Here is a 22,276-nt window from a genome sequence, read left to right as displayed (position 1 = left end):
TATTTAATAATTTATTAGTTATTTAATAATACTTCAATCGCGGATCGCACGCGGATCGAAGGCGGATCGCAGGCGGATCGCACGCGGATCGCACGCGGATCGCAGGCGGATCGCACGCGGATCGCACGCGGATCGCAAGCGGATCGCACGCGGATCGCACGCGGATCGCAAGCGGATCGCACGCGGATCGCACGCGGATCGCAAGCGGATCGCACGCGGATCGTAGGCGGATCACACGCGGATCGCAGGCGGATCGCAGGCGGATCGCACGCGGATCGCACGCGGATCGCAGGCGGATCGCGAATAAATCGCGAGGCGAATAAGTAGTTTTTTTCAATATTTTGTCCAAGTGCGTCTATGATATTCTATTGACCAAGAAAAATGTCCCTTATTTTAAGTTGCTTTAAGAAAATGTTTGAAAACACAACTTATGTTATGTTTTTAAAATATTTTGAATAATTAAAAAATTATTTAAACTAAATTAATAAATAAAAAAAAGAATAAATCGCGGAGCCTGCGATTCGCCCCGCGATTTATGTTATGTTATATTATATTTTAAAAATATTTGAATATTATAATTGAAGTATTATTAGTTATTTAATAATACTTCAATCGCGGATCGCAGGCGGATCGCAGGCGGAAATATTTTTAAAATATAACATAGGTTGTGTTTTCAAACATTTTCTCGCCCTGCGATTTATTCGCGCGCGATTCGCTCGCGATTTATTCGCATTATTATTTAAATGATTTTTGAAAAAAAGTTCACACCTTAGTTATTTAATAATACTTCAATTATAATATTCAAATATTTTTAAAATATAACATAAGTTGTGTTTTCAAACATTTTCTCGCCCCGCGATTTATTCGCCTGCGATTCACCCGCGATTCGCGCGCTTCAAAATACGCTTTGAATTTATTACTATATGTTATTAATTTGGCAAATGGAAAGTTGTTCCTAACTAATTGCCAAGCAAACAAGAACTGCATAGCTTCTAAAAGATAATAATTACTTTGATAATCTCTTCGATTGAGAAGTAAATAGAGATGGACAAACAAAGGCTTTTACAATGAAATTTCGAACATTAAATGCTGTGAAACATTCTGCACACATTGTGATAACAATTGGGAAACTGTTTGTTACATAATTTAAAACGATGAGGAAACTATGCAAAGTGAGAGAGAGAGAGAGAGAGAGAGAGAGGAAGAAGATCCATTGTCAAACTGGTAGAACGTGCCAAATTCCAATTAGTTTGCCGGCTTGCCACTTGCTGCTTGCCACTTTGCCACATTGCCACTCGGGTTGAGTTGTTTGTTGTTTGTCCAGCAATATGCAGAGCAAACTGATTGCAACAGAGCAACAGAGCAACAACAACAACTGGCCGTGAAACTGGCAGCAAAATGAAGCTTTGTCATGTTGCAATCCCTCAAGTCTCGCTCTCTCTCTCTCACTCTATGTCTGTTTCTTTCTCTTTCTCGCTTCCAGAGAGTTGCCTTGTCTTATCAGTGCAGCAAAAAAAGCAAAAGCAGCAACAGCAGCTGCATTGCTGATTATAATTCTCCACCCGCTCTGGCGCATATCTCCGTCTCTTTCTCGCACTGTCTCTAGAGACTGATAAGTGTTGTCATTTTTTTTTTCTTGTCTTCCTTTTTTTGTTGTTACTTGAGCACAGCAAAGCAAAGGGAAAGAGAAGCAAAAAGAACGTCGACCAGACTCAGATAAACACACACACACACATATAACATGAGTGTGCTCCTCTATGTGTGTGTGTCTGTGTGTGTGCAAGTGTTGCATAGTACCAAAAAGTAAATAAGATACAAGACTGCAATTATAAAAGACAAACACGAATTGCAAATGCACTGAAAGTGAAACAAAAATCAATTATAACGAACAGCAGATACACTACAAAAATAATTCGAATTATATTCTTTTTTTTTTTAGTAGTTTTTAGACTAAACTAACTTAATAATAACGCCCTCGATTGCTTATTTTATTGTCCACAGCATTAAAATTAATAATAATATTTTATTATTTATTTATTTTTATATAATATATATATATATATTTTTATTTTTATATAAGTATTGTTATTATATCTTCAACTTAGTCGTACTATTTTAGTTTTTTATATTAAATTCTAGTAAAACTTTTTGCTTATTTTATTTTCCACAAAGAGAACCAAATTTCATAGAATTCCGTATTATAAATATAAAATTATAAATATATTTTTTTCTTTTTATATAAGTATTTTAATGTTATATTTAAATTCGTAGAACTATTTTAGATTCTTATATTGGAATTTTATTTTATCTTTATATTGGTAATACCATATATTATTATTATTTTTTATTATTATTTGAAAAATAATAATTTTAATTATTTTATGTTTATACAATAAGCAACCCCTTAATTTGTATAGGAATGTGAATTAATAGAATATAAAATTCAACATATTTCTATATTTTCCGCCCATAACTATATATATATGTATTTTTCAAATGCATTTTTGTTATACAATAATATGTGTTAGAGTAGCAAAGAAAGGCACAAATTCTTAGATTATTATGTATATTGTTAATATATTTTATTTAATTTTTATTATTTGTATTCTCCTTTGTGCAAAAAGCTGAAACTTTTTAATGATATAACCAGTTTTATAGAATTTCTAGATACTTTATTTTTTAATATATTTTTATAGTCCATTGTATATTTACATTTAAAATTTTGTTGTAATACAAAAGAATAAACTTATCGTTATATTACCGATTGTAATCCATATTTTGCCACTTGTATTTCGACATATAAACTCCACAGATTATACAAATTGTACTTGATATATCTCGGTCTAAGTGTTGAATTGAACATGGAAAAAATGTAGTTCAATAAAGTTAAAATTAAAATGAAATTTTAAGTGAAGATTAAAGTTATATATTATACATAATTCATTTTAGAATTAATTTTGAATCAACTGTAAGAAATAGAAAAAATACAAAATAAATATTAAATATGTTATATTAATAAATTAATGTTATTTATATAATATATAAAGTATAATATGTGGAAAATAAAGTATATATAAAGTTAGCAATAGATTGAGTTCAGCTTGATCTTGTAGCTGATATGCCCAACGAATGCATGTTGAAAGGCATTTGGCACTTTACAGGGTTGCCACCCACACACAAATCCACCGAAAGTGAAAAAGTCTTCGTCTCCGTTGCAGTCGCCTCTTCCTCCTCCTCCTTCTTCTCCTCCTGCTCGCTTATTCTTGTCTCCGGCCTCAGTTTTCTGCCTGCTAATTAGAGTGCCATACTTTGATTACAAACAGCTCACATATGTGTAGGTGTGTGTGTGTGTGTGTGTGGGGGGGTTCGACAGGCAGCCGTATAGGCGACACCATCGCATTGATAATAATGTTAACACACACACACACACACACTTTGCCTGCCAGCGAGCACTTTAACTGTGTCATGAGTCATGCCACATTCAGAATTCCCCCTACTACCTGAGAGCAACTCTCCCTCTCACTCTCTCTATCTCTCTCTTTAGTTGACGGTTTTTACTTTTTCAAGTGGCAGCGATAAGATTAGCACATAATATATATTTATCAGTTTTATGTTTCAATTGATTTCTTTACCACAAATCAATTAAAAATACAACTATGTTTTTTTAATTTAGATCAAATCTTAAGGTTTTTTTTGAGTTTATCAAATTTCTTATTGTATAATGCAATATTCAAGATTTAATATTCAGTATTATTATTATTATTATTATTAATATTATTATTGTTATTATTATTGTTATTATTATTATTATTATTATTATTATTATTATTATTATTATTATTATTATTATTATTATTATTATTATTATATTATTATTATTATTATTATTATTATTATTATTATTATTATTATTAATATTACTATTACTATTATTACTATTATTATTATCATTCTGTGTTTATTTGAATTTTCCATATACAAATCTCATATCTATATAATATGCAATTACTAATATACACTTAAAATATTTATTATTCATGTAAAATTTTCTATGCTCTATGTTCAATCTTTGATATATTTATTATTAATGTGGGTTTTTTGTGGTTTATTTTCAGAATAATAATAATATTTTATACCCACTGAAATAATAGGTAAGTTTAATTTGAATTCACTTTAAATGATAATATTATATAATTTTACTACAAATTTAAAGAAACGAATTGTTAAAGTTAGAACACTCAATTTTGATCTATGTCGCATTAATAAAGCATATTAAAAATAATCTAAAAAACACACATTACATGCTAAAAATGAAACTGAGTCACAGCAATTTCATCAGTTGGCCATTTATTAAGAGCCTGATTCATAAAAGTTATGTTGCAATCAAGTATATTTGGTGGCAATTGGTAATACATAAATTAAGGCATTAGAAAAGAACGAATCCAAATAAATAAATTGTAATGAATCAAGTTAAAGAAATGAATATGAAAATAACGAAATTTTTAATTGATATTAAGTATTCGAAGAGTTTTTTCAAGTGCTAAAATTTATGACAAATTGCTTGTTATCAAAGTACTTAATTTAATTGTGCCCATAAATTTCTTCAATCGAGTCAACAACAAAGAGAATTTAATATTTTTTTTATTTACTTTTCGTTTCAAATTGCACTTTGAATATAATCGATTTTTCTTCGGAATGCTCTAAAGTCTAGAAGTGCAGTGTATTCAAATTTCGTTGCAAGTCGATTAAATCCGAAGCATTGTTTTGTTTTTTTTTTGTTTCTATCTGTCTCTCTCTTGTTTAACAGCGTCATCAAAACTCGACAGCATTTTGTTTGCTATCGTTGCCGTTCTCCTTGTTGTTGTTGTTGTTGTTGGTGTTCAAGCTGTTGTTGCTGTTGTTGTTGTTGTTGTTGTCGGTGTCGGGCCCAAAGTGGGCGATGCATTTAACACTTGAACGCTTTCATGCCCTTTAGACAGTCTGATGCTTTGATGGGGTATACATGGCTTATACTTGATATTCACAATCAGTTACTATTATTAAAAATGTAATGATGTAGAAATTACATTCAGACTTGATTTACTTGCCACCTTGTTAGACTTTAAGTCTCCACATTTAACACTTATTAATAGACATTCTAAACCGAAAATAGTAAAAGGAGGCGGCGTGCGTTGTTTTACTATTTAAATCAATAAAATGCGACTTGATTTTTATTATAGATACATAAACGAAACCATTCTTTTAACGACTGCAAATCATGTTGACTAAGATTTATTATTTATATGGAAATTGCTTTTGATCTCAACAGATTTTCTATGTCGCTTATAAAGTTATATTATTTTTCGGAACAATTTTTTAGATTTTATTATACAAAATAATTAAATATTCTCTTTACTGGAAAGATTATTCAGGAAAAAATAAGAAAAACAACATAATGAGAAACTTTTTACTGAATAGATAGATAGTAACATAACATATTTAGAGACTTATTTACTTTATAGATTAAGGAAATCAAAAAAAAAAATTAGACACTTTTTTACATTATGGATTATTAAGAAAACAAAAGAAAAACAACATATTGAGCAACTTTTTTTCTTTGCAGATTTTTAAGTAAAGTAAAAAAAATCATATCGAAATGTTATCATTAGAAAACTTTAATATTTTTTACTTTAATACTTTTTAATATTATTTATATATTATATAACATTATTTACATTATTTTCGGCTGCATTTGATTTTTCATTAAAAGCATTTATTTGTTTATATTTAAATACATATATCAAAGTACAAGTAAAAAGCACTTTATTATTTTAAAATATAATACTAACGTGTAATATTAGATTAAAGATTACGATATCAAATTCGATATATTTCTACATTTCCCTTGACAGTACGATGTTTTCGAAAATGCATTTCTTTGACTATGATAATACATTCTACATACATATGTACACCTGTAAAATTTAAAATAGTTTTATATAATTATAGAACATATAACTAATTGTTCTTGTAATAATTATTCCAAAATATGATTTTTTCATAAAGTAATACAAATTGCATTGAGATGTTTTTTTTTTTTCTTGTTGAATTATTTTTTGCGAATTTATTTTGAAATGATTTTTTTAAAATGGTGCAAGGAAATGCCTATAATCTTATATTACCAAACGTTAAGTGTTAGAATTTAATAAAAAAAAACTTTCAATATATGACAAATAAAATACATGATATAGATCGGATGAGCTAACTTAATGTGTATTTCACATTCCATGTTTTCAACAAGTAACTAAACTCTATAGATATGCATATATCGAATCGGACAAAAAAGATTTGTAATGCTAGAACCTATTATTATACTTTATTTTTGTGTAGATAAATATTTTTTAGACCAGATTTATATATAATATATAGCAATAATACTGTTAAAGACTAAATGAAGTCAGGAGACTTTTTAAGCTTGCCTTGACCTTGTTCTTGGGTATTTCACAGGTCGAGCAGTATTTTAGTGGAGTGTCAAGGTGTGAGTATTTGATGCAGACTACAACGTACACATAAGTATGTATGTACATCAATGTACATATGTACTTATTATGTTGTGTATTTCGTGTCGATGTTGTTGTTGTTTCTGTTCTTGTTGTTATGCCTACCCCTATGGGCTGATCTTGCTATATTTTCGCTCGCTTTTTATATGCGCAAACACTCTGCTTGATTGATTTATGCATGCAAACAGTGGCGCACACACGCACACTCTTGCACGCACACACACACACACACACGCACACATGTACAACATACCCCAAGCCCTGTGGCAAAAAACAACACAACACAACAACAAAAAAACACCAAAGCGAAAATGTGTTGCTTCTATGAATTCAGTTCGTTTATGGGCTGCCCACTCGAGTGTTCTCTCGCTCTCTCTCTCTCTCTCTACCTCTCCCTCTCTCGCTCTTTCTGCTTCTGTTGCACTCACAGCATGTGTGTGAATTGAATTGGACTACGTGTCGTCTATCCCCAGAGAGTATTTTCCACACATTCGCTATGGAGACTTCAAGCCTAGCATAGAACTCAACTTGCAAGTTCGACAGCTGTTTTTATTTGAAGCTGCGAGCTTCTAGAGCTGCAAATAATAGTTGAGAGAAAGTATTTTCACTTTTTGTACAACTCAATTTGAAATGTATTATGCTATTTGAATGAACAGTTCAAAATTGATAATCAGTTGCAATTAAAACTCTTCAATAACTGGGAGAAACCTATTTCGAAATAAATCCTTCTTAATTTATTTCAAGAAATTTTATTGTGTACACTTTATGCAATATTTTGAACGTACACAAGTTTCAATATACCAAATAATATACTTTCAAGTATGTTTTAGAATATAGTTTAGAGTATATTTCAATATATTTGAATACTTTGCAGTCTATATTTTGAGCGTACTTAAAAGTCAGTATACCATATATACTTTAAAGTATATTTTAGTATGTTTTAATACTGAAAAATTCAACATGAAAAGTGAAACATGGTCAGGAATATTTCAGTATATTTTTCGATAAATTAATGTAGTATATTTCACCCAAATATTGAACGTACTCAAAAATTAATATACCAAATAGAATTTCAAGTATATTTTAATATATTTTAATACTGTGTAGTCTATATTTTGAGCGTACTCAAAAGTCCAATATACCATATATACTTTGAAGTATATTTTAGTATGTTTTAATACTGAAAAATGAAACATAGTCAGGAATATTTCAGCATATTTTTTTCGATATATTATACTATTGTAGTATATTTCAATCAAATAGACTTTTAAGTATATTTCAGTATGTTTTAATACTGTGCACTCTTTGCAATATTTTGAACCTACCCAAAGGTCAATATACCAAATATTCAGGTATAGGTATATTTCAGGTATAGTTCAGCATATTTAAATGCCGTTGACTCAATGAAATATTATCAATATATCAAATATACTATAAGGTATATTTCAGTATATTTTCGGTATATTATTTCAACGACGTAGCTACCTTTATGCTGAGTACACTTGACTGTAGCTTTTTTCTTCCAAGAAAAAATGTTGAATACATTTTATATATTATTTTAGTATTTTTTTCTTTCCTTTTTGCCAATTGAATGTTATCGTTATCTATTCAAATTTATGATTAAATTCAAGTCAGTCTTCTGGTATTTTGTTACATTTTGTTCATCAGTAACCAACAACTAGAATATTATATAAACTTTAAAGCTGATAATTTTGGTTCTTTTTTGGGAATTTTCAAAGATACTACAGCGAAAAGCTAATGACAATTCGTGAAGTTGCATTAAACAGAGTTGATTGTGATGACTTGAATTGGAATTGGAAGTGGAAGTGCTTTTGCTGGCTCACTCACCTGTGTGTCCGCAGTGCATCGTCATCCACATCCTCAGCATGCGCATCTGTCGCTAATGTTTCGCTAATTAGTTGATTCGAAGTCTGCTGCATGCCTCTAATTGGCTACTTAGTTGTCTCTACTCCACACACACACACTCTACACACACACACACACACACTCACTCGCTGTCTCATCAAGTTTGCCTGCGTTTGATGGCAAATCCTTTTGGAGACCTGAGCTCGGGACAATCCGGGACACAAATGGGCCATTACATTTGCCGCTGGCCGTGCATTGCGTTAATTTGAATTTATGTATAGTCAACACCCAGCGAGAGAGATAGCTATAGAGCTAGAGAGAGAGAGATAACCATAGAGGGAGTAAGAAAGAGAAAGAGAGCGAGCTAGAGAGATCCTCTTGATGATGATGCTACCCGAGTTGAATGGGAACAAGTGAAGGAAATTTACCAGCCTCTAATTAAGAAGTGTCTCAAGTGTTTGCCTCCATTGTGCGCATCTTTATGCGGCATGAGCCACAAAGGCGAGTCTTCTTCTTCTGCTCTCCGAAGAATGCAGAAATCAAGAATTAACAACTCGGAATGTCAATATATCTTAATAGTGCAGGCAATTTCGATACTTTATAGAAATTCATAATTTGAAATTCAAACCTAGATCAATAGACAAAAATCTAGCGATCATTTCAATTAATCGAAATATCCTAATAGAATAGTTTATATATTTCAATAGTTAATTATTTTTGTGTATTAGCCATATTGAAATCCAGAAATCAACTATTTAGGCGTAATATAAGTATCATAAAATTTTCTTTTTATAATTTAAAATGCAATATTGTAGTTGTCTAAAAAACATAAATAATAATAAATTAAGTTATATGAAATATTTTCAACTCTTTGGTATATTTTAACGGTAATAGTATATTGATATATCAAATATAAGTCGATGCTCTTAGTTGCTGGCACTTCCTTCTTTTAGTTATTATATTATTTTGTATAATAATTAACATGTAAATAAATTAATATATATATCAAATATAGGCTTTTGGTATATTTGACATAATTTGTACTTTATGGTATATTTAATATACACTAGTATACTTATATACCAAATATGTATACGTTTTTGGTATACTTGCCATATTTTGGATTCGTTGGTATATTTTAACGGTAATACTATATTTATATACCAAATATAGGGTTTAAATATATGTATTTTAGTATTTTCCGGTATATTAAATTTTTCGGTATGATTAAATATTAACAATTATTATAATCTTAATATAATATAATTATCTTAATTATTTTTTAATAATTTAATGTTTAATATGCTATAACAATTTCTTATCCATTAATTTGCATTTGAAGTTGTTGACCATATTTTGTACTCTATGGCATATTGTAAATGTTTTGGTATATTGATATACCAAATATAAACTTTTGGTGGATTTCCGTAATTTTTCGGTATATCACTTTGGTATATTTTAGGTATAATAATAAAAAACAGTTTATTTGGGTAATATTTTATTATGATAATTATTTTTTATTTGCTATTTTTTTTAATAATAAATACGTTATTGTAATTCCTTATTATATTGGATTGCATTATTGTATTGGATATATTGGATTGCATTTTCGATAATTAACGCTCTTTAAAGTCGTGATATATTCAAATTCGCAGCTGTGTATGAAAAATAAACTTTTGGAATAAAATGTTGCTCTAGAAAAATAATTAGTTTTGATGACTGCAAGTGATGGACAGTTATCGAGTTGATTTTCGCTGCGAGTAATTTAACAAATGAAATCGCAATTGAAGCATTTGAAGCATTATTTCAACTACTCGTTTCATCGTTGAGTCGTTAATGTTTTATGAAATTGCATTTATTGCCCACCCTCTTGCTTCTCCTCCCTACTATCTAATTGCTTGGCTGTCAAGTTGAAATCGCTCTCCTCCCACACTATTACGGTGGAGGTGGAGGGGGGAGAAGTTCCCCTCTATGCTCAGTGTATGGCGCGTGCTGATTGCATTTATGTCAACGTTCGTTTTCAATGTTAAGTGTTGCCTAGCTAGAGGGTGGTGGAAAGGGGAGTGGGGGGGTGGGGGTGGAGTAGGGCATGGTCCGAGGGAAATGCGAAAAGCGAAACAAAACGCAAGGCAGCCAGAGAATTATGCATGAAAAAGAGGCACAAAAGTCCGACTACTTGTTGTATGTACATATAAAGCGATGAATAAGTCTGTGAATGCGAATGCGTGTGTGTGTGTGTGTGCAGCAAACATGCCCAAACACACACACACACACACATGTCGATATATACAAATGCATATAGAGAAGAGAGAGATACAGAGAGCGACTGCAAATGCAAAATGCAGTCGAAAATGGAAAACGCAACAATGGAAATGTTTCCTCACTCGCTCGCTCTCTCTCTCTCTCTCTGTGTTTCTATCTCCCTCTTTGGCTCTATCTGCATGCATATCACGCTCTTTACGCCCCGCATAACTCCGAGCGACAGCGACTGCGACTGCAACAATAAGGCATCAGGGAGCATAATCAAAGTGCAGACTCAATGGCAATCAGAGATGTTGTTGTTGTTGTTGCTGTTGTCGGTCAATCAGTCAGTCAGTCAATTAGTCATTTCGTCACTTTGTCTATGCTTTACAGGCCTGCATATAACATATCTCCTTCTCTATCTCTCTTACTCTCTCTCTATATATAGCCTGATATGTGGTATATATAAATGCATGAGCGTGCCAAGCCATATGATTACCGATTACCTCCGACTTCCAAGTATGATTATGATGTGTGATGTGTGTGGCGATGATGTGCTGGGAAGGGTGGAAGAGGGGACAGGGAAGGGGAGAGCAGCACATGCGAGGAGGCTGAGGCGTTGACCGCTCAAGTTCAATGCAATATGCGCAAGGGAAACGCATCAACAACAACAACAACTGTTGCCACAACATTCAGTGGCACAATTGATTTATGTATCACATGCAAAGTTACATTATAATTCCGACTTATATAGTATACATTAGATTACTTAGGAAGCCATGAGCTGAAGTTTATTCTTATAGCATATATTTTAATGTTGTTACAACAATTCAAGAATTTCAAAGAATTTTTCGAAAATATTTTGAATATTTCGAATGATGTCTCGCAATACTTTGAATTTCAATAAATGTGTTTTTATAATTAGACTTTAAAATGGAAGATTTGTTTTGCAGTTTTCTAATTTGCGGTACAAATAATAAGTAGATATCTTTTCCGCTTTTCCAAGTTTCAATTTTTTTTAACTCAAAACTCATATTTACGATGCGTTATAGTTTCTTAGTTTAAACATTGTAATGTCAAAAATTTTGTAATTCTAATATAGTTTGTAGTTTTGTAGTTTAAACATTAAAATGTCATGAATTCTAATTCTGATCGAAATCAATTAAATTCTGATATTGTTTTGGTTTCAATATGCTGTTTGGTTGAAAAGCTTAAATTAGTTTACACTCTACACAGAAAAAAATTTCTAAAATGAAGATTTTGGTATTTGTACTACGAATTTTGATCTCAAAAGTGCGTCAACATCATGAAAATCCTAATGTTAGAAAACACATCTTGATTTCAAGTACATTTAATATATATTGAAGAAAAAATGTTTTAGTGTTAAGACTAAAAATCTTAATATAACTCCAAAAAATATTGTATAATTTTTTAATGGTTTTCTATTTTTTTTTTATACCCGCTACCCTTAGGGTAGAAGGAGAGACGATATAACCATGTCCGTCTGTCCGTCCGTCCGTATGAACACCTAGATCTCAGAGACTATAAGAGATAGAGCAATAATTTTTCGATAACATTTGTTATGTTTGCACGCAGATCAAGTTTGCTTCAAATTTTTGCCACGCCCACTTCCGCCTCCGCAAATCAAAAAATCGAATAACAAGAGTAATTTTAAAGCTAAAGTTACGAATTTTGGTATATACAATAATTACTATAGAAGTTATGATTTCTGAATGAAAAATTTGGTTGCGATCAGATAAAAATTGTCGAAATTTTTAATGAAATACTTTTGTATAGGCAAAAAAGCTTACTTACTAGGGCTCTTAGTTGCTTTGGCCGATAATTTGGTATATTGTGCCGTCTATGGTGTATTTTTAATGTGGTACTATATCGATATACCAAATATACCATTTGGTATATTTGTTGTATTTTTTGCAGCATATTTTGAGAAAAATACCCCAAAATATATTTCTTTTATTCAAAATGGGTAGCGAGTATCAAACAGTCGAGTACACTCGACTGTAGTTTTCTTACTGTTTTGTCTTAGTTTAAAGAATTTCTTCTCAAAGTGATCTTATTTTAAGAACACAATTTTTAAGACAGATGTTCTTGATTTAAGAAACTGGACTTTTTCTGCTTTTATGAGTTTAAATTTTTTGTAATTCAAAACTTTTATATGCAATGCCTGGTGGAAGTTTAATTATTACTTCAAAAATATATTATACTATGTGTTTTATATGATATGCTTTTGGTTTAAATCGGTTTGTACTCCTAACTTTCAGTTGTGAAATATATGTATATATTTTAGCCAAAGCTCAAAACAGTCAGCTCAGGTTATAAATTCATTTGTATTCTATTTTTGATAACAATAACTTAATTGATTGTCAAATGTTGAATATTGATTGGAAGTATATTCACATTAGTTCCTCAATTATAATAATTTGAAACAGATTAAAATTGATCCCATTGTTTAAAGGTCAAAACATAAATCTGGAATCCCCTCTGAAAAGTATAAATGAAATATTTAGTAACGCATATGAAAATGCAATTTTTATGAGAGATTTGTAAAGTAAAATGAACTTAGCCCAGCTGCAGTTTAAGAACCATTCACATAATCAGCTCAAGAATAAGTGAGGAGAGAGTAGATGGCAGAGAGAGGGAGGAAGAAGTGTGCGAGTGGGGAATGTGCTTACATGCTTACATGTTGAACGAGTGAGGAAAGTTTTTCTCGCACTCCTTGAAGCTAAGGTCGAACCCTTTTAGCTGCCGGCCTGACATTTCAAGTCATTTTGTTGTGTTCACCTGTCACGTTGAGCCAACAATAGCAATAAAGAAGAGAAGTAGTAGAGAGGAGTAGTGCTTCAATGCCAGACTGCAACGAAATGCGTGCCAACGTGGCGTATGAGTAACAGAGCTGGGCTCTGCACAACAAAACCTGACAAATGCAGTGTAAATTGCAACAGCAACATCTAACAAGTGCAAAGTTACGTCAAGTGCTTAATCTGCTGGAATTCCATGGAATTTTAATTAAAAACTTTAACAGCTCAAAGCAAAAGAATGGAGAGAGTGGAAAGTGGAAAGTACAAGCAAAAATACTTAGTTATGACACCCTGAATGAAGTATTCGGCAGCTGTCAACTGGGTTTCTACACTATTCGAATAAGTTACTTCATATATATTATTGTAGTAATCAATCACATTATCCTTCAATCAGTTGAGAGCAGCTGCAGCAGCTAATCGCTCTGTCTCTCTCTCTCTCTTCAGCATTGAATCATCTCAGTTAACTGCAAAGCATTTAAATACGCTACGCTAATTGCATTGATTCCACACAATTAAGTTTTATTTTGCTCTGAACTCTTGCTACTTTGAACCGTTCGTTAAGCGTTTGCCTTATTTTCGCCTCGATGATTTCTAGTTACAATGCAAGTTGTATTTTATAAACTCGAACCATGAATTTGTTATTATTAAAGTCCGATATTCATTCAATTATTAGAATATATGTAAATGTTGTATAGATTATTTCAGTTGCAATGTGAACGATATATTTTTAATGACTGTCAATAATAATTCTTATTTCTCTCATTAATCTAATCTAAGTGCCAAAATGAAAAAGTCAAAATTAATGTGAATGCAAATGCAAGGCAATATATTTTAAAAACTAATGATAATGCAAAATTGAATAATGATGAGTTTATGATAACATTGCCTAAGTGAATATATGTAAATTAATATTAAAATTATTCTAATGATAATGTGATATTTATGTGACCAATAATAGTAATGTTAATGATAATAATAAAACTCAAATGCTTACAAATAACATGCAATGCACCATTAAAAAGAATACTAATGATAATGCTAATGCTGATGATAATAATAATACCAATGATAATGCTCACACTGAAAATTTCAAGCAAATAATAATAATAATGCTCAAATGCTTACAAGTCACATGCAATGCACCATTAATAATAATACTAATGATAATGCTAATACTGATGATAATAATAATACTAATGATAATGCTAACACTAAAAATATCAAGTGTTGTATTTATGAATTAATAATAATAATGATTTATATTAGTAATAATGCTGAAGCTAATGACAATCATAATGCTTGAACTAAATCATTTTCATTGCAATTTCAATGTTAATGCTAAGCACAAAGAATTATTATTGTCAATGATTTTTCTGTAAAGGACACATGCAAATTTAATTAATAAAAATGCTAAGGATAATGCTGATGATAATAGACAATGTCATTGGCAATATTAATAATAATAATAATTACATTTGCTCGCGACTTTTTCTAGTGTTACATTTAGAAATTAATACAAAAAAGTTTCCCCACAATTTTAAATAATTTACTCGCCGATCGATGGCATTAAAACGCAATAAGTTTAATGAAAAAAATAATGCCTAATTAGATGAGATGCGATAAAAAAATGCTGCAATTAAAAAACGAACACATCTAATTCGACAAAGTGTCCTCAGCCAACTCGCAAACTCAATTAAGTGAGGCAAGTATTCCCAAAAGCGACTTGCCACAGGCTGCAGCGAGCATTATGAATGTGCCACATCAATCGTTGCTGCCACACTCAGGTGCAGGTGGAAGTGGGAGTGGAAGTGGAAGTTGAAGCTTTTGGCCTATCGATGGCTCTAATGCAAGTAACAAATTGCGCTCCACTGCTTCTAATGATGCCACATGCCACCGCATGGCAATTGGGCTGCAGTTGAGGCAGGTGCGAGTTGAGGGAGTGCGAGGTCGTGTGTTGCAAGTTCGGTAGCTATGTATGTAGCTTGCTTTGCTCTATTTGACTGCAATTCCCCGGATACAGCACAGTTAGTTAAGGCAGCTGGTGTCGCGTGGGCGATGACAGCGCTTTCCTTGTTGTTGTTGCTTTTCTTGTTGTTGTTGCATTTGTGGCACGAAGCTTGCGTCATGCTGCTGAACGTTACGTTGACAATTTGCTTGCTGCCTTCATTGCACAATTTAACAGTTGTTGCTCTGCTGCTGCTTCTGCTTCTTCTACTCTCTCTCTCTCTCTCTCTCTCTCTCTCTCTCACTCTCTGTCTAGCTCTGCAAGCTTGTTTTTGCGGCAACAAATTGTTGCACAGTCAGCGCCGGCGTCGACGTTGACGTTTCGCTGTTTTCATTCACATTTTACGACGTGGCTTTGACGCTCTCTTGCTAGCTCTCTCTCTCTCTCTCTCTCTTCGTCTCTCGCTCTCGTGGGCTCTCTCTTTGTATTACGCACAACTTGCACATTGTTGTTGGCTGTCGCTTCTCTGTTTTGTGGCTCAGTTTCTTGGCCTTACCACTACTTTCGTCTTCCGGTTTTTTCCACTCACACATCCTCGACAGCGGCGCAGCGCAGTTTGACATGCACTGTGCTTTGCAACTGTATTTGTGTGCTTTACGCTCTTTCTCTCTCTCGATGCGCTCTCTCTCTGTATTGCTGCTCTCTCGCTCTCTCTGTTGCTATCTCGTCCTGCCGGCCGTCGTCATGACTTGCACTCTTTGCACCTGCGCTGTGTTTTTGCGACGCATTTTCCTAACTGCTGCTTCACATCGTCTTTCGTCATCCTGTTAGCTCCCCTTCTACACCTCCCCCCATTCTACACAGTTCACTCTCTTTGGCAGCATTTTGTTGTTGTTATCGCACCATGTGCCATACTCACCCGGTTTTCACTCTCTTTCTATTTGCTTCTTCTCCATCTCTGCTCGTCTTTGGCACAGTCAAAACATAACAACAACAAACCGCCGTCTCCTCTGCTGCTTGCTGCCTGCGACGTAATAAACTCCAATTAGAGCACACAAACATACACACACACACACGCGTGCTTCCAATTGCTTCTGGACTTTTCGTTCTCAGGCTCGTTGGCTTCCTTTTTCCAACTTCGCCGGCCGCAAAACGAAAGCTTGCACTTGCCCCCACTGCGCTTTCGTTTCCGCCTCAGGCTGCACTTTGAACTTTTGCCATTGGCAATTGCCACTGCCAAAAAAAAAAAAAAATACAAGTTGAATAAAAATAACTCTTGCCCAGCTATGGCTTCATTTCCACACTGCAACTCGCATAAAAGGCTCAAAGCAGACGTGATTAATAGTCTGTGCACCACGTGTTTCTGTCAGCCATAAAGGATTGCCGCTCTTGGTAAATACAGGGTATCCATTTAGTCAGTAATTTGTGATGGCATCTCAAAGCAGAATATAGTATAAATGTACATATACAAAAATCCCAAACCCGTCGTCTGTCTGTCCACTTACTCACCTGAAAACTGTTCTATTAATTTAAAATCGATCTTGCTAAAATTTCGAGCAGATTCCGTTTTTCTACAGAAACCAAATATTAACTGGATCGTATAACTATATCATTTAGCTGTCAAATATTAAGATTTCGTATTAAAATTTGTATGGTTTTTTTTTTAACATTTATGGAGTTTTGGAATCTTTTAATATTTGAATTTCGTATTATTAGAGAATTATGGAATTTTGAAATATTAATAATTGCATTTTTCATTTGGAATTGTATGTGGATAAAGCAATATTTTTAAATTAGGCAAAATCAGAAACGAAATAAATTCAAGGGTCATATACATATGAAGCTCTATAGTTGCCAAGATCGCTCACCACAGACACAGACCCTAATTGATTTCTCGATTGATTTCAGCTTGGCTATGAGGTCCTTGCACAGTTCCGGTTGCAGTGGACATCCGGAGCAACGCTGGCCACCGGGTCCACATGGCGCACATGGTCGCCAAGTGGGCCATGGAGTGGTTCTTGTTGGGCTACAGGTCGTCCTAGAAGTAGTTCGTGGTGTGGTTCGACGAGTGGTTCTGCGTGTTGTCCTCCAAGTGGTTCGACGTGTAGTTCTTCGAGTGGTTCGACGGGTGGTTCTAGGTGTAGTCCAACGAGTTGTTCTGCGAGTAGTTCGAGGTGTAGTCCTGCGAGTTGTCTCACAAGGTTGCGTTGTTCTTCGAGTGGTTCTTCCAGTGGTTCTACGAGTAGTGCTTCTAGTGGTTCTTCGAGTAGTCTCACAGGGTTGCGTTGTCCTTCGAGTTGTTCTACGAGTAGAGCTTGTAGTGGTTCTTCGAGTAGTCTCACAAGGTTGCGTTGTCCTTCCAGTGGTTCTACGAGTAGTGCTTCTAGTGGTTCTTCTAGTAGTCTCACAAGGTTGCGTTGTCCTTCGAGTGGTTCTACGAGTAGAGCTTCTAGTGGTTCTTCGAGTAGTCTCACAGGGTTGCGTTGTCCTTCGAGTGGTTCTACGAGTAGTGCTTCTAGTGGTTCTTCTAGTAGTCTCACAAGGTTGCGTTGTCCTTCGAGTGGTTCTACGAGTAGAGCTTCTAGTGGTTCTTCGAGTAGTCTCACAGGGTTGCGTTGTCCTTCGAGTGGTTCTACGAGTAGAGCTTCTAGTGGTTCTTCGAGTAGTCTCACAAGGTTGCGTTGTCCTTCCAGTGGTTCTACGAGTAGTGCTTCTAGTGGTTCTTCGAGTAGTCTCACAGGGTTGCGTTGTCCTTCGAGTGGTTCTACGAGTAGAGCTTCTAGTGGTTCTTCGAGTAGTCTCACAGGGTTGCGTTGTCCTTCGAGTGGTTCTACGAGTAGTGCTTCTAGTGGTTCTTCGAGTAGTCTCACAAGGTTGCGTTGTCCTTCCAGTGGTTCTACGAGTAGTGCTTCTAGTGGTTCTTCGAGTAGTCTCACAGGGTTGCGTTGTCCTTCCAGTGGTTCTACGAGTAGTGCTTCTAGTGGTTCTTCGAGTAGTCTCACAAGGTTGCGTTGTCCTTCGAGTGGTTCTTCCAGTGGTTCTACGAGTAGTGCTTCTAGTGGTTCTGTGAGTTGTTTCACAAGGTTGCGTTGTCCTTCGAGTGGTTCTACGAGTAGTGCTTCTAGTGGTTCTTCGAGTAGTCTCACAAGGTTGCGTTGTCCTTCGAGTGGTTCTTCCAGGGGTTCTACGAGTAGTGCTTCTAGTGGTTCTGTGAGTTGTTTCACAAGGTTGCGTTGTCCTTCCAGTGGTTCTACGAGTAGTGCTTCTAGTGGTTCTTCGAGTAGTCTCACAGGGTTGCGTTGTCCTTCGAGTGGTTCTACGAGTAGTGCTTCTAGTGGTTCTTCGAGTAGTCTCACAAGGTTGCGTTGTCCTTCGAGTGGTTCTTCCAGTGGTTCTACGAGTAGTGCTTCTAGTGGTTCTGTGAGTTGTTTCACAAGGTTGCGTTGTCCTTCGAGTGGTTCTACGAGTAGTGCTTCTAGTAGTTCTTCCCGTTGTCCTTCGAGTAGTTCTTCGTGTGGTTCTTCCAGTGGTTCTTCGAGTAGTTCTTCGAGTGGTTCTTCCAGTGGTTCTACGAGTAGTCCTTCTAGTAGTTCTTCCCGTTGTTCTTCGAGTAGTTCTTCGTGTGGTTCTTCCAGTGGTTCTTCGAGTAGTTCTTCGAGTGGTTCGTCGAGTGGTTCTTCGAGAAGTTCTGTGTGTAGTCCTTCTAGTGGTTCTTCGAGAAGTTCTGTGAGTAGTCCTTCTCGTAGTTCTTCGAGTAGTTTCCCAAGGTGGCCTTCGAGTAGTGTCGCACGGTGGTTTACGTGTTGTTTCACAAGGTGGCCTTCGAGTAGTGTTCCAAGGTGGCCTTCGAGTGGTGTCGCAAGGTGGTTTCCTCGTCGTTTCCCAAGGTGGCCTTCGAGTGGTTTCACAGGGTGGTTTTCGCGTTGTTTCACAAGGTGGCCTTCGAGTGGTTTCACAAGGTGGCCTTCGAGTGGTGTCGCACGGTGGTTTTCGCGTTGTTTCACAAGGTGGCCTTCGAGTAGTGTCCCAAGGTGGCCTTCGAGTGGTTTCACAGGGTGGTTTTCGCGTTGTTTCGCAAGGTGGCCTTCGAGTGGTTTCACAAGGTGGCCTTCGAGTGGTGTCACAGGGTGGTTTACGCGTTGTTTCACAAGGTGGCCTTCGAGTAGTTCTACAAGGTGGTTTATGCGTTGTCCTTCTACGTGTTGGTCTTCTCGTTGCCTTTCGCGTGGTTTTGCAACCGCAACCACAAGGTTCCTTGTGATGTGGTTTTTTTGTTTTACGGGGTTTCTTTGTACGTGGTCTTTTTGTTTTACAGGGTTCTTTATGGTGTGGTTTTCTCGTTTTACATGGTTCCCTGTGAGGTGGTTTCTTCGTTTCGCAGGGACACGATCCTTGATTGCCTCTAGCTGGGTGCCCCGGGTGCCTTCGGCGTTCCTTTGCTGCACTGTGATCGACAATGCTTACGAGCACAATGCTCACTTGATGTAATTGATAAAGGGTTAGTATCTTATATGAAATGTGATGAAATAGCGAACATACCAATAAGAAAGACGATCGTCAGTTTCATGACGATAGGTCCGGGAGGGCTCTCTGCTGAATCCCTTTATGACGTATAGGTAGAAACTGATGCTTTGGTCGAATCTACGCTCGCATTATATAGGGCTCTTCATTACAGATACAAGCAATTGAACAAACACACCCATATAACTTCTTTAAAAATATATTATAAAAAATTTCCATTTCAAAAAGTTCAAGGCTATTTGTTTAATGCACGCGTCGTAAAAACTGACACAAAGTTCACTTAACACGCTTTCGTTACATGATCACCCAAGACTGATCATCTCCAAAATGTAAGTGAATTTACGAATTGAAAGTGTTTATAATAAAACTAAACCTGCGATACTCTGTTCATCCCATACTGGATTTGAGTTTACTGTAGCAAGACAATGTATCTATATTTGTTGTAGTCATATTTCACCTGAAGAATAAATTCCGAGCAATCAAAATATGACAGCTGTTTAAAGAGATCCACAACAAACACAGCATATAAATTAAAACATATAAAATTTAAAACAATTCTTAGTCTCAGGACTATTAAATTGAAGTATGTATGTATATAAATGAGAGCACATATTTTTTAATATTTTATTCAAAATTGAATTTTTCTATATTTTAAAATAATGGAAGTTGTTTTTTCCAATTTGAGTTTGCATAAATGAGAAACTGAACATCTTAAAATGTAATTATAAAAATAAACTCTTTACTGTCTGCTAAAAAATATAACACAGCTTAAAAATTCATATGCAAATATATTATTTTTATTTATCTTAGCAAAAAAAATTGTAATTTATCAGTAAGTTCATCATAAGATCAAGAAAATTCATCAGTCGAAAACAGTTCTTTTGTTTTACAACAGCCAGGCACTTTGACCACAGACGCAGGCCCTGATCCTCTTCTCAAGTTTCTCCAGCTGGGCCAAGAGCTCCTTGCAGAGTTCTCCTTGCTCTGGGCAGCCAGGGCAGGCCTTGCCACCAGGACCACATGGACGGCATGGCTTCCATGGCTTGGTTGGTCTTGGCTTGCGAGTTGACCATGGTCTACGAGTTGTAGTCCTGCGGGTGGTTCTGCGAGTGGTCCTGCGTGTTGTCCTGCGAGTTGTCCTGCGTGTTGTCCTGCGAGTTGTCCTGCGAGTTGTCTTGTGTGTGGTCTTGGGAGTAGTCTTGCGTGTGGTTGGAGCGGGTCTGGTTGTCCTGCAAGTGGTTGGAGGGGGGTCTGGTTGTCCTGCAAGTGGTTGGAGCGGGTCTGGTTGTCCTGCATGTGGTTGGGGCTCTGGTGGTTGACTTTGTGCAACCACAGTCTTCCTTCGGTGAAGTTCCCTCGGAGAAGTCGACGAAGCTCAAGAGCAAGAAGCTCGCTGAAAATAAGGTGAATTGGGTGCTCAGGTTAATAAGTCATTTGGTTGCTTTAGGATTGGGTGTATTACCAATAACACAGGCAATGGCTAGTTTCATGATGAGAACTGATGATTGGAACTGATGCTTTCTACAGTTGCAGTTAGGGTTTAAATAGGACTCGCCTTAATATTCGGATGAAGCACGTGCTAACATATTTTTAGAGTCGAACAATTGCACAAATAAATTATATAAATAAGTGCAACTTATGTTTTATTATTATCGATTGTTTAGCCAGGTTTTCAATTGTTCCTGCTCATGTTAAAATTAGCAATGATGATGACGAGAATAGAGTTTTGCCACGCGAGTACAGTTTGTATCATATTCAGTTATACTGAACTTATAATTTTATTTTATATTTTTAATACTACTTAAATATCAGTAACCATATTTCGTTAAATAAATTTTGAATATAATTGGTTTGGAAGTAAACGTGGCGAACCAATGAAAGGATCACTAGGTTTTGCGTCGCGGAAGGCGATACGCAATTGTCGGGCAATTATCTGACAATTATCAATTGGATCCCAATTGTCTCTGATTCTTGCCTACCGCGATTGTCGGACGATTATCCCGCGATCATTCTGCGATTGTCCCTCAATTGTCGCGTGATTGTCCCGCGTTACTTGCTTACCGCGATTATCTTACGAGTCCCGTGATGCTTCCGAAATTTTTCCGCGTTTTTTGGGCGATTCTCCATAAGAGACTTCCAAGACTTTGGCAAGAGAGTCTTCGTAATTAAGTTGGTCGGAAGTTTAGTGAAACGTTCCCTTACAATATAACACGATAGGCACATGCACATTTTTGAGAACGATTTTTACAAGAATGAATTATCATTAATAGCTTAATTTGTCAATGCATATTAAGCTCTTTTGACACTAGGGCTGAAGCTGCTGATCTAACATGCTGGTAGTTTAA

General features: G+C 35.2%; 3 protein-coding genes across 5 annotated transcripts; 1 reads left to right on the top strand and 2 right to left on the bottom strand.

Annotated features, from left to right (window-relative positions):
- Positions 1-17,067: 17,067 nt before the first annotated feature.
- LOC133847860 (uncharacterized) lies at positions 17,068-18,118 on the top strand. Its single transcript, XM_062283125.1, has 3 exons — positions 17,068-17,689; positions 17,774-18,048; positions 18,104-18,118. The coding sequence occupies exons 1-3, from the start codon at positions 17,248-17,250 to the stop codon at positions 18,116-18,118; spliced, it is 732 nt and encodes a 243-aa protein (XP_062139109.1). The 5' UTR covers positions 17,068-17,247.
- Positions 18,119-18,144: 26 nt separating this feature from the next.
- On the bottom strand, positions 18,145-19,977 carry LOC133847859 (involucrin-like). Its single transcript, XM_062283124.1, has 4 exons — positions 19,950-19,977; positions 18,458-19,869; positions 18,281-18,349; positions 18,145-18,174 (listed from the first exon to the last, which is right to left on the bottom strand). Exons 1-4 carry the CDS (start codon positions 19,975-19,977, stop codon positions 18,145-18,147), a joined length of 1,539 nt encoding a protein of 512 aa, XP_062139108.1.
- Positions 19,978-20,707: 730 nt separating this feature from the next.
- On the bottom strand, positions 20,708-21,486 carry LOC133847771 (salivary glue protein Sgs-3-like). 3 transcript variants are annotated; one of them, XM_062282995.1, is made up of 3 exons: positions 21,394-21,486; positions 21,212-21,324; positions 20,708-21,180 (listed from the first exon to the last, which is right to left on the bottom strand). In XM_062282995.1, exons 2-3 carry the CDS (start codon positions 21,225-21,227, stop codon positions 21,008-21,010), a joined length of 189 nt encoding a protein of 62 aa, XP_062138979.1. In that variant the 5' UTR covers positions 21,228-21,324; positions 21,394-21,486; the 3' UTR covers positions 20,708-21,007. The 3 variants fall into 3 exon arrangements, with proteins under 3 accessions (XP_062138979.1, XP_062138977.1, XP_062138978.1); XM_062282993.1 differs by having other exon boundaries at positions 20,714-21,052; positions 21,168-21,324; XM_062282994.1 differs by having other exon boundaries at positions 20,714-21,324.
- Positions 21,487-22,276: the final 790 nt, after the last annotated feature.

Source organism: Drosophila sulfurigaster, chromosome X (genome assembly GCF_023558435.1).
Source record: "Drosophila sulfurigaster albostrigata strain 15112-1811.04 chromosome X, ASM2355843v2, whole genome shotgun sequence".
Taxonomy (NCBI): domain Eukaryota; kingdom Metazoa; phylum Arthropoda; class Insecta; order Diptera; family Drosophilidae; genus Drosophila; species Drosophila sulfurigaster.
The sequence above is the reverse complement of the archived record's forward strand: the minus strand, read 5'-3'. Positions and strand labels throughout refer to the sequence as shown.